Source organism: Takifugu flavidus, chromosome 22 (genome assembly GCF_003711565.1).
Source record: "Takifugu flavidus isolate HTHZ2018 chromosome 22, ASM371156v2, whole genome shotgun sequence".
In the NCBI taxonomy this organism is placed as follows: Eukaryota; Metazoa; Chordata; class Actinopteri; order Tetraodontiformes; family Tetraodontidae; genus Takifugu; species Takifugu flavidus.
Window position 1 is genome coordinate 2,948,753 of NC_079541.1, and position 12,712 is coordinate 2,961,464.

General features: G+C 46.9%; 1 protein-coding gene across 10 annotated transcripts in view; it reads right to left on the reverse strand.

The window, feature by feature from the left end:
* Window positions 1-877: 877 nt before the first annotated feature.
* Window positions 878-12,712, reverse strand: part of tfec (transcription factor EC) — a 29,228-nt gene continuing 17,393 nt past the window's right edge. The window contains exons 1-8 of one of the 10 annotated variants that reach the window (XM_057022817.1): window positions 10,869-11,134; window positions 7,685-7,939; window positions 6,982-7,083; window positions 5,318-5,438; window positions 4,297-4,353; window positions 3,710-3,785; window positions 2,715-2,880; window positions 878-2,168 (exon numbers count right to left, since the gene is read on the reverse strand). In XM_057022817.1, coding sequence (XP_056878797.1) covers window positions 1,698-2,168; window positions 2,715-2,880; window positions 3,710-3,785; window positions 4,297-4,353; window positions 5,318-5,438; window positions 6,982-7,083; window positions 7,685-7,939; window positions 10,869-10,901 — 1,281 coding nt within the window. In that variant the 5' untranslated portion in view covers window positions 10,902-11,134 and the 3' untranslated portion in view covers window positions 878-1,697. The other 9 variants (XM_057022819.1, XM_057022815.1, XM_057022818.1 and 6 more) reach the window with 9 other exon arrangements.

Below are 12,712 nucleotides of genomic sequence, written 5' to 3' on the forward strand. Positions count from 1 at the left end.
ACCGGCCCTCAACTTTGCCCGTGATTGCCTTTGATATGTGGGGGAATGAATTGATTAACGAGTTTTATTCTTTTTGAGGGGAAAATGCTTTGTCCCTCGAGACGGATATAAAAGGATTTAGGAAATATCTCAATAGTTGTTATTTTTTTTGTGTTTTTTGTTTTGAGCCGTCGTTAAGTTATATTCTCATCCCGTAACTGCATTAGTTAATTACGCACGAATAAGAAATATCGCTCATCACTTTGTAGCAGAATGGCTGCACTCCAAAAGGATTGATCAGTTCACTCTTGTTTGCAAGGATTTCGATTTCACTATCTGCCTTTGATGCTCGGGAAGTCTAAACCCGGTCTGCTGTATCAATAATGCTGCACTGTGAGATTAGAAACCAAAATATGAACGATTTTTGAATGATGCGGCAACACAAATCAGCCTGATGAAGTTTTGCTCAACTGTGTCAATAAGTTTCCTGCAAACTTCATTCATTTGAGCTTATGATCATTTTTCCCACAGTGGGAAGGGAAGCAGAGCTCCACCGTGCTTACCTCAAAGTAAATTTTCTTAGACTGAGCTAACAGCTCTTTATCCCCTGTCATTATTCATCCTCGAGGGCTCATCAGCTCACATCATATAGGCTCATCAGAATTATTACTCCTTTTCTACTCATCTTTATTATCCAATTTTCCTCCTCTCTGCTCGTTTCCCCCCACTCGTTGCCAATCAGCCACCTTGGAAGTAGATCCTTCATCTTCCTCTGTGAAACTTTCTGGCCTTTTGTTCATCGTTGGAGCCCGTCGCTGTCCAAGCTGAGCGTTTTAAAAAACAATAAATAGTATTTGGGGTTAAAATTGATTTGTATTGTTGAACATAAAAAGCCACATTTGAGTATATTGAAAAAAGGGGTTTATTATGTTTTTCCCCACCCCCTACGAATAGAATAAAAAAGTTACAATGTTAGATAATAATATATATCTTTTTTAACAAATTAATGGATTAAAACATACATAAATATACCAACACATGTGACAGACTTACACCCAAGGACATGTTAGACATTGTGGTCAGTACATTTACAGTGTTTAGACAAGACATTAAAACATTTACAGTAAGGCACGCTACCAGATCCTATTTTACAACTGTTCTTCTGAAGTCATGGTTGTTGGTTTCGGTGTTGGCACAGTGGATTTTCCTCACACTCAGTACGTTTACGTGACACTTGAACTGACCTTAACTGGACAACGGAAGCGCAGGGAAACTGGTTAATCCGACTAATACTGAAGTTCTCCGCATCCAACCGAGGCGATTGGAAATCGACCTGCTCCGCACGTATAAACAAGACACAGCTGGATTAATCTGTGCATGTAAACGTACTGAGCGTCTACGGCATCGTTTACAAAAATATAGATGTGCTGTATATATAAAAACAACAGTCGGCACTTATTTTACGTTGTATTTGCAAATGTCTCCCTTTTTCTGACGGGTCTGTTTCTGCTCTCTGGGAGGCAGAGGAACACTTTGGCTGGAAGTTAGAAGGAACAGGAGGTCCTGGATCCTGTTGCTGTTCCCTCAACGTAGCGCTCGGAGGGGCGTCCTCAGGTGTGCGAGCTGTCCTTTCAGGTGCGTGCAGCCCTCGGGGTCACCAGAGCGAGCGCTCAGTGCGTAAAAAGCTCTGGCTTTGTCCTCTGTGGCGGGGTTGCCCCTTATAGGTCGTCGCCCTCGGCGGAGCTAAAGCTGGTCCTGCGGCTGCTGTCCTTGGAGGCGGCTCCAGGGGAGCCCGCGGAGAGGAGCGGGTCGGCGCCGAACGGCGAGAGCGGGTCGTCCATCAGGATCTCGTCCAGGCGATGCTCCTCTTTGAGCGTGGAGCTGAAAAAGTCTGTGAAGTGGGACAGCGGGTCGGAAAAGGTGGTGCAGGAATCTGCCCCTGCGACGTGATCCTGCGCGCCGCTGGCAGCCGGGAGGTTCGAGACCCCGGCCGCCACTATCCGCTGGAGGTACTCGCTGTTTGGATCCTCCTGGTAGAGGGGGGGCTGCTGGGGTTGCTGGGCCTGGGGCGACAGCTGCTGCTGCTGCTGCTGCTGCTGCTGCTTGAGGAGATGGGAGGACAGCTCCATCGTACCCAGAGCGGTTGCCATGTTCGGGAGGCCGTGGGCTCGTGCCTGAATCTCCAGCTCCTGGGAAAGAAAAGGAAATGTGGTTGGAGTAGAAGAAATCAAACCACAACTTTCTCTCACAGAGCGTCCCGGGCCACAGTCAGGGAGGTCGTTATGGGAGCCGTTACTGCCAGTCTGAGGCAGCAGTTCTGGGATCATTCCGACCCTTTTCTGGGATTGCGGAATTTGTTGTTTTTCCCATCGTCGGGGGACGATGAAATGATGCATTTTTGGTGCCATTTGGAGTTTTATGACCAATCACTCAAGAAACAGTTGTCTTTGTGTTCATTCGGGAAGGGGGGGGTAGCTCAGGTTTGGGGTTGGAAAGCTTTTGAGGTGGAACGTTGGGGCTGATTGAATCCGGTGGCCTGAACAGTATCGGATCTGAAGATCTGACTCTTGTTATCTGCCGGTATTTCCGCCTGCGCGTTCATGTCACGTCCAGTCACTGTGTGCAGAGTTGCCATAACAACCAGCTGTGCTGAAGGGCTTCTATGTACAGTTGAGCAGCAATCGGCTCATATCTGGTAAGGTCAAGCGGGGGGGGCCACTGAGCACAACACCCACCGTGTCAGGTTCTAGTACCTGGATCCTCAGCAGCAGCCTCCTGTTTGCCTGCTCCAGCTTCTTCTGACGGCTCTCCAGCTCCCGAGCGTGCTGCTGCTCCTTCTGCAGCCACCTTATGTACTCCACCGAAGCCTTCAAGATGGTACCTTTGTTCCAGCGCATGTCACTGCGGGGAGGGGAAGAGAGATAACCTGTTAGCTCCCCCCGATATGAGATATCCTCCACCAAAAAAAAACCTAGGAAAAAAAAAAACCTAGACAAGTTTTAAGGTTCCCCCCTTTTTATGATCTGAATAGGAAATGGTGATCTACACCGAGGAATGATTCATCCTTTGACATTACATGAGGACACTGAATGGGAATTTTAATAGAATAGTAAAGTAGGTATGTGGAAAGTCCATTCTCATACCTCCTTGTCTGGTAAAATTAAACCCGGAGTAAAAATACGCACGAGAAAATGAGCTAAGTAGCAAGACGGATGTGGGGTGGGGGGGCCGCACTTAACTTGAGGTTGAAGAGTGCAACTCGTTCTTTTGCAGATGATATTGCTTTTTTTAAAGGTAAAGGGGATCCTAGTAAAATTGTCCATTCCCACGTGAATGAGACGTCGGTCTGATCAGCGCTAATAATCTCCTTCATGCCGTGTTAATGGGGTGACGCCAGCGCTAACCCCCCCATTTAAATTTGACGCAAAGTTCAATTGTGAACGATGGCCGGTGGATTTCCGTTCAGCTCCGCGCTCCGTCTGTACGTCAGACTTTGGTTCACGCGGCGCGGCCCGCTAGCTCGCGTTTGACCCACCCCCTCATTCATGTGAGCCCAGGAAGAGGACACAGCTCTTGATGAAATTAGAAGTTGGAGTGAGCACTTGAAGTCTGGCTAAACTGCTCTACTTATTTAAATACAATGGGAAGAATCTGTTGTTGGTTAAACTGGGATGTTTCTCGCGTCCTTGTGCAACAGAGTGGAATGTTACGGCTCGCCCGAGCGACTTACGGGTCGTTTGACTTTGGTATGAGTGTCCCCAGCTCTTTAATCCTGTAGTTGATGTTGTATCTTCTTCTTCTTTCAACTAGGAATGAAAGAAAGTGGGAGATGTCAGGGCTGCTGTCAACAGATGGCCCTCTGACAGCAAGGAGAACTGTCTTATCCTCATGAAAATGAAGCCAACTCCTGATATTTGCAGGGCGAGAAGAGGAAGTGTTTCAACTAATCTTCCACATTAACCCACATCTCCTGGAGTTACAGCTTAATATTAAGCAACTTTTGAAGAGGACACAATGGATAAAAGTGGATTGGCTCGTGATCAAATGCAGACACGGAGCTGGCAAAATCTGAAACGATCTTAAAATCTGTCCTCTAGTCGTGTCTAGTCGTGCGACATCATCGGTGCTTCGACTGAGCATCAGAACAAGACCATGAACGCACAGCGATCTATACAAAGACGTCTCTTTTTATCTGTCGGGTTACAAAGGCAAGCATAACTTTAGTAGGGACAATACTCCTCCTTCTGGGACACTGATAAGGACCTCTTGTGTCCATATCCAAACAGCCTCGTCTGAGTAGCAGCTGGGAATACTCACTCAAATTATGGTTGTCCTTTTTCTGCCTCTCTTTGGCGATCACTCTTGTGTCGTGTTCTGTAAGGGGGAACAAATTGATTAGCAAGGCACACTAATTTTGGAGCAAAAAGACAACGAAGACGAGACGGCACAAAGGCTCCAGTGAGGGGACAAGACAGTCGTTTGGTTTGAGGAGGTTGAGCGGCGGGGTCAGGGGGAATGTGTTCAGTTCATCAGCTCCCAGACACCAGTTTAACCTCCTTACACACACTCGTCTGCACTGAAAGAGTCTACTCTACCCCCCTTCAGCCAGTCTGGAGCTCATTGTGTCCCCCCCCAAAAAAATGGTCGCCTTTAAACCACTTACTCCATAATCAGGACAGTTAAGCAATTCTAATCTGCTTGAGAGAGTGAGAGGCAAAAATTCCAGGGCACCCCTATTTGTGTTCACATTCTTTCAAATTACGTAATTGGGAGGCCGAGATTGGATTTCCTAATTTGTCCCTGTTGATTCACTCGGGACAATTTCAACTCTGTGGAACGGGCTATTGTCCCCTCAGCCCTCACTTGAATGAAACAGATGGCAATTTACTTATTTGCCTGTGGAGAGTGAAGGCTTCTTCAGGCATGCTTTCTGTTTCCTAAATCAATTAGGCCCCTTTGCTCCATGCGTGACATTAATAAGAAACATTTTTGAAGGGCACTTTGTGTTTTTAGCAACGTAACTAAAAGTCTACACGTTTCTACGGGGGCCCGTTGGCTGCCAAGCGGGGCCGGTGTTCGTCACACCTCGCACATAAATGAGCTCACTCACTTGTCTGCAACGTGCCTGATGCGTCTAACCGGGCTTCATTTTGGCAGGAGACACAGAAAAGGTGCTGCTTTTTTTAGCTAGCGCTGCGGCGCAGAGACAACGTCTCTCATTTTGAATAAAGTATCAATTTCTTGGACTACCTGGATAGCTTTTTTCAGCAGCGTGAATATATAATATTGTTTGTTGAGAAGTTAGTTGTTGGATCAGTGCTAGGTTATAAGGTCATACCTGTGTATTCCCTTTTTACAGTGAGCTTTGAGGGGTTAGATGTGGGGCTCATTCCACCCTTAGCGGCATTCATACCTTGTTCACCCCCATAGATGTCCAACATGCTGCCACTGAGGGACACCTAGGAACAAAAACAGAGCGGAGAACAGAGAAAGGGTCAGACGTTGCGATACTGAGATGATCGTCACAGAATGTAAAGATAAATAACTAACGTTTAACCCTTCCTGCATCTGACCCTGGCCTCCAGCTGACAGCCTCTGAGATCTGATTGGCAGGAACGCGGCGCCTCGCTCCGCTAATGCCACCGTTTTCAAACCCCCTCCACTTGAAAGGGTCCTCACCACAGAGCCGTACTCTGTGTTGAAAATAGCACCCCAGGAGATGAAAAGGCTAGCTGGGTCAGCTGGGGAACAGAGGCAAAACTGTTTTCCTACGGCTGGCTTCATGACTGGGACAAGCATGCTTCTGATGTCCGATAAGATGTCTTTTCATGGACTCCAGGGGCATGGCGTGCTGATACACATGTGTATCTAATTCATTTTTTTTTTTGCATGGATGGGAAAATGTTGCAGAAGTCATCATGCATTCCAAGATGCGCTCAGTCAATTTGGGCTCCAACACGCGTGGCGAATCGAACGCCGCGATAAGGCCGCACGTCAAGTGGAGATGAAAAGGAGCGGAATGCGAGAGGATCCCAAACAGTGGTGAAACAAAACAGAGGAAACTGCAGACAGCTCAGATACATGCAGTGAGCTTGAATGTGTGTGTGTGTGTTTTTCTTCATTATCTCAAGAAAGCCAGTGAAGTGGAGGAGGAGGAGGAGTGAAGTGCTTATCAAAATGAAAGATTGCAACAATTCCCCGTTACTCCCGTTGTAATCACTTCAATCCCGCCACCGTCCGTGTTCCTGGATGTGTTGACACGGTGGAGCGATGTGACGCATCGGGCTGTATGACTAATTAGGAAGAATTGATCCGTTTAAGCATGATATCATTTCAGAACAAGCCCGCAGGGAGTGGACCGTGTGCATTAAGCCTGATTCGATGGCTCAGTAATTCTGTCCTCGTCTCAAACATCCTGCCTCCCTTATTCCTCCTCGTCTCCGCTCTCATCCCTCACCCTCCTCGCCTCCCCCACCTCCCCCGCCACACTATCTGTAGTGTTTTGCTCCATTATCCTTGTGTATGCTCCTTTGTTTGCCAGTCTGTGCCCCATTTTATTTAAGGCGTCGGAGCAGATTCCCGGTGCTCCCATCCCACAAACCAGCTCAGTGTTTAGCTCAGGTGTTGCTACATTCTTTAGCCAAATGCAGCCCTTGTCTCACAGCTTTTCCTACACATAGTTCTTGTCTTCCCAAGAATGCGTCTCTGTAAGACGTTTTCTGCACGCGTAGCTTATCGCGCTAGCAAGATGCCTGCTTGACTTAATCTGCATTGTTGACCTTCTTGAGCAATGTGGGAAAATGTTGCTAAGCCACAATGAACTTTGACTCAGCTCTCAACTTAGGCTGACCTCAAGTGAACACAGGTTTCCCCCCACACACACTTTTTCCAAGCCAGACTGGGCCTGAAGGCTTTGGGTGGAGGGTCCTGGAAACCTGACTGCGGTAGCGTGTTAGCATGTTTAATCGGCGTTGGCGAGAGGTTATTGTAATTCATACTTACATTGTTTTGCATTATGATGTTAGGCTCCATGCAATCCAAGCCTCCATCATTGAAACCGGATTCAAGACTAATGAGGTCATCAATAACTTCATCCATTGGAAACTAAAAGAAAACAGTAATGACAGTGTAGTCGTGGACACGCTTGTGATGAGCTTTTTACCAGATTTGCAATACTGTCGGAGTTTGATTCTTTTGAAGTCTCAACATTCAAAACCAAAATAGACACAACAAAGGGGAGGGGCTGTGCAGAGTTTAATCCAATAACGGATTAGCTCTCCATCGCCATGTCGTTCGGGTTAGTTAGCAGCATGGACATGCAACGATTATTAGTTTCCTCCTTTGAAATAGTTCTCTCATCAGAGACTGCATGTTTGAAGTTATTGATGAGCACATCAGAGAGACAGAGAGATCAATAACGGCCTGACGTTGTTTAGATGATGTTTTGGGGGGGGTTTGAGCTTCAGACCCAGTGATAGATGAATAATGCACTCCTTAGTGGAGGATTTCTGACAGTTTACAGTGCTACAAATATTACAAAATCAACAATAAAAAAGAAGAAATCGCAGCCTGCGGTTTACCGTTCGTGACTCGTCTAGTTCAGATCGTTGGCCTTTTCCCGTCAGCGTGACGCATTTTCGCTCCTTTCAGTTTCAGTTTCTCATTCCTCAGCCCCCCTCCACACGCTTTGCTTTGCTCCACTCACCTCGCTGTCGTGGTTGGTCATGGTGAGCAGAGTAACGGGGCTGTTGGGGTTGCTGCCATCGCTGACCGGGGCCACGTGGCCGTTCCTCATGATCGGCACGGTGGCCAGCGCCTGGCCAGGAGGGTGAGGGTGCGGGACGGCGTGGCCCTGCCCGGCCGAAGAGGCCAACTTGGAGCCGAGCGTGAAGTACTGCTTGACCTGCTGGTTCTGGCTCTGGTGGAGGTGGAATTTGGAGTTCTCCAGGTGGCTTTGTACCTGTGGCAGGAAGCAGACGCCCGTTCAGTAAGTTTGGAAGAGAAGCTGCTTTGTGTGCGTTTGACTCCCACCAGAGGCGTCCGGATCCTCTGTTGGGTTTACGAGTAAAAGCAAAGTTGCCCTGATGAGACGAGCCACTGCTAACATTTGTTTCTGTGTGAGAATTCGTAACCATTCTTGAGGCTCCTGTTGAGCAAAATATTATACTTAATACCAGATCCTGGTGATAATCATGAGGTTATTTAAAAAAAAAAAAAATATTTCACACCTACGAGAGCGACATGAAAAGTCTGGGAAACAAAACTTTGTCCATTAAGTGAATCAAAACACTATAAAACTGAATGGCGTAAGTTCCGATCTTACATTTGAAGCTCTGGTCGCGTCCCGCATGGTGTAGTAGCTGCAGTCAGTTAAGTGTGGCATTCTCAGGAATAGAGAATCTCTTCGGGGTGGTTTGGGCTGGCAGCAGGTCAACGTTAGGAATCCAGATCTGCTGCTGCTGCTACTGTCTTGTTGAGCTGCTGACTTCCCAGCGAGCGCCTGTACTTCCCAGTCCCCCTACCAGTGCCTTATAAAGGGCCCTAAGTGAGCTAATTAGGGCCAAAGCTGGGGGTAAGCCTTTATGTTGTCCAGCATGATAATCACTTCAAACACCAGACTGTCAGATCACCGTGGTTTGATCACTGCAGGATGTCTGCCTTTAGTGACTATCACTAATTTATGTGGACCGCCCTTTTCTGTCTCACTGACCAATCAGCAGCCACTGTCCAGAGTCCTCTGCTCCTTGCTCCAGGGGTAGTGGCCACACAATTGACCCTTGTTCCCCAAAGGGGGTTTTAAATAACCTCATCATTGCCATTTTTAACAAAGTCTCCTCATTAATTTACTCTTTTGAGTTTTAATGGTTTAGTATTTGGATTTCCTCCCAACTAAATGTTAATAGGCGCGTTCTGATGACTTTACGACTATACTGAGGGTTGTTTTTGAGGTGAGAAAATTAAAAATGTAGTTAATTAAGTGATCTGGGCTGTTTAAAAATGAATGAAACTATGTAGAAATTATTATTAATATTATTATCACAGCTAATTTTCTTTGTATTTTTCTTCACATTTGTGTTCACTGTTTTGTTCTTACTTTAGCAAATCAATTGGAAGTAAACTCTGATAAGCCCTGACATGACGTTTGAAACATTTAGTGACAGTTTTCTTTTGGAACTGATTGTCAGCATTATAGTAAAGAATTACATTTTTACAAATTCTTTCATCTGACTTCTCCAATAATCCCTGTAAGAGTTCTGGAGACAAACGAGCATAGACACTGGCACTTAGTTTAGCTATGGAAAAAACCCACAATGAATTTTTGGAGATTTGATTAGTTAGTTTATAACTGCTTATTGCCTGCTCAGTAACGTGTATAAGGGCTAATTGACAACTAGCACGATAGAGCTAGAATGCAATGACTTGGGCACAAAATCGGCATTAAGTTGTCCCGGACAGCTAGACTAGCTGCCGCTGTTCAGCTAAGATCATCACAGTCCGCAACAGTAGGTGACTGAGAGCTCTTATCTGACTCGTCCCGGCTGAACAAGATAGTGTTTGTTAGCCAATCACCATTTTCTTTCCCACTACAGATAGAGGGCCAGATGCCAGGGCCGCTTCACACCACGTCTGCTCTGTGTGACAACCGTTTGTCCTGGTTTCACTTCAGCATTCTCACTACTGTAAATGCCGGAGACACGCTTGTTATTCACTTAAGGGGATCTGATTAGATTTGAGAGGTATTGGCGCTTTAGCCACCGAGGCCAACTCCAACAAGGGCCGGCCTGTGCATGTGTGGCACGCTGGAAAATTATCGATGCTCGGCAGACACATAGTGCAGGACTCAGATCAGAATCTAATAAATCAGGGCCGGTTTGGGATCGTATGGACCTTTCTGATGTCCGACGCCCTTTTCCCCGCTCAAGACGTCAGGCAGCACCTGCACAGACGTCAGTGGCGTCCAGAAGGTTGGCGCTCCACTTCTGAGCCTTCTTACTCATCGGATACGGACGCATTTATCCACTCCTCCTGTATTTTGTTAGCTACCCTCACACATCAGCTCGAGACACACGAGCTAGAAAAGACAGGGACCTTCGACGTCCCCTCGTCAAACACATGTTTCAGTTTTTTAGTCACAGAAATTGGCCTCGTGCCAAATCCAATCATCGTATGTCCAAGCTGTCTTATAGAATCAGTTTAAACAAGTTCATGCACTTGCAATTAAAACATCAACATTTTGCATGCCAGTTTTTCCCGTCCCTGCCAACATCTCGCTGCAAAGCCCTCAGGAAGCCTCAACAACCCCAAGTTGCTCCTGCCTGCATGCTAAAGGTTAAAAAGCATTTTAATAGCGTTTTACCTTTTAGTTTACAGGTGCAACTCTGTAGTCCCACTGCCATACGGCTCTCATTGTGTCCTAAACAGACGCATTTGCAGGTGGTTTTTTTTGTAAAGGGACAGCTCTTGCCTAAGTAAGTTTCACTCTTACCCAAGTTCTCCTTTCACTTCAAAAAAAAACCCCAGCTACTTTTGTAACACTGCAACTTCAAATCACTGTACAAATGACGGACAAAACCTAGAAGGCGTTTTGGCTTCATTTCTTTAAAATGCCCTTTATTCTGCAACAGAATTAGGGAATGTGGAGCCACGACGCCCGTTTATTTTGCCGCCGCTTTTCCCATCTCTGAGCGACGAAGATAAGAGGAACAAAAAGCCTTCCCAGACAGGCTCACTGTAGTTTCTGCTGAGCCTGCTATCCAGCAAATAGCTTGAACCACACGCCCACAGTTGTGAAATCCGAGGAAGATAAGAAAATGATAACAAAGTGATCAAGAAGGATTGGATTCCACAGTGGCGTGTCGGTTGTTCTGGTTGGGCGCTCCTCTCCCTACCTGTAGAGGCTGGGTGTCTGTCAGGGCGCCCATTCCGACCACACAGGAACGACTCCTGGCTCCCAGCGTGGCGGCGCCTCCTGCCACAGGAGCAGCGGAGCGGCACGGTGACAACTGTGAGCGTGTGTCACACAAATGTTGGGGCAGAGGAAGAAGAGCTTCTGTGCTCCTTCCTGAGCTTTTGCAGAAATGTCAGAAGAAAAGGCGCATCAGCTTATTTGGACGCCGCGTGGGCCATTTCCTGGCTCTGCGTGTGTGTGTTTGGTTAGAGAAAGGCCTGACAGAAGCAGAAAAGGAGTTCAGCGGGGTTGGTGTGTGTGTGGTTGAGAGAGTGTGTGACGGCAATAAGTAGACAGACTAGGGGTCCCTGCTTCCCACTTCCCTTCCTTCAGAGGATCCAACCGAGCTCAGCACATTTTCCCAGGTTATCTCGGCGACACCCGCTTCCCTCGGAAGGCGTCAGACTACAGTCAGAGCTTCAGCTGCCGCCGTGACACACAGGCGGCGTAATCTGCACGGAACACTGCGGACCTCCGCAGATTAGTGCTCACAGAATTCCGAGAGGCAGCAAAAGTGAAAGAGGTCAGAGCCGCTGCGTTGGGAAGACCTTTCAAAACAAATCTACCCTCCACGTAAACCTACAGTTTGCTGTAAAGTGGCCAGATGTTTGAGAATCCAGATGCTTGACTTCCACCTTCGCGTTAGCCGCGTGCTGCTACGTTTGGTTCTGTATGACGTCACTACAGCTGAAGCCTCCAGATAGAAGCTGGGGTCAGAAGAGCGTCATTCATGCTGTGGTGTGCTGGTGCGCGCCCTCACCACCACTCAAGTGTGTCCTCACTGGCTGGTTTTTTGAGGGGGGGGCTGGTCTGTGGGTGGAGCCACAAGTGCTCACCTTTGTTAGTCCCCCTGCCTGGCATGTTTTAAACATCAGGGACTTCCTGTAAGAGCCTGCCCGCTTCTGAGACAACACATCAAAGTGCAGCTCCCAGATCTGAAGACTGTTTTATCCTGCTAGAAAAGGAATTTATAATGGACACGGCAGCAGTGCACTTTTAATGATTCTAACATGAATTAAATATTGCAGTCATTTTAAGTGGATTACACGTGAAACTGTGTGTTTGCTACCTTGGTGAAATATTGAATTTATACCAAAAAAAAATGCTCTTCCAGAGTGATGTAAAGAAAATTAAAACTCCCACCTGAAGACAGAAAATCCCCAATTGATTTCTAATCGGATGCGGCACAATTTTATAGAGGTGAAGGCGCTCGTTAGCTTGCATTTTTGATACACTGCAGAAGGTCACGCGCAAGTCAACAAAGTACGTCTGCCGATGGTAAACCTTTGACAATCATACCATCTTAATTAGCCCAGCCTTCCTTCAATTTCAAATATTTCTAATGAACAATTGCTCTGACCAGTTGACCAGGCTGTAATCCACCCTCGCCGTTGGGACCGTCAGTCCCGCGTCGTCCTCAGAACACAAATCAATAATAATAATGAGCATCTGCATATATTTGTGTTGACGCGGTTGGACGTCTCTTTTGGAAACGAGCGATTTTCGGATGAATTTACAAGTGCCGAACACGTTGCTCCCAGCAGGCGTGGGGTTTTTTTTTTTTCTGTTTTTTTGAATATTCTAATCCGAAAGACATCACATGCTGAGGCAAAGAGAGCTGAGGTGAAAAATGCAATGGGGCCTGTACCCGGTGTAGAGGACATTTAATTAGATGAAATGGAATAATACGATTTTTGCAGCTAAATCAATTAGGACACGTTTTTCGCTCAGCAGTGAAAAGGAGCCTGTTTACAGGAACACCTGAGAAAGATTTTCCTCTGCTCA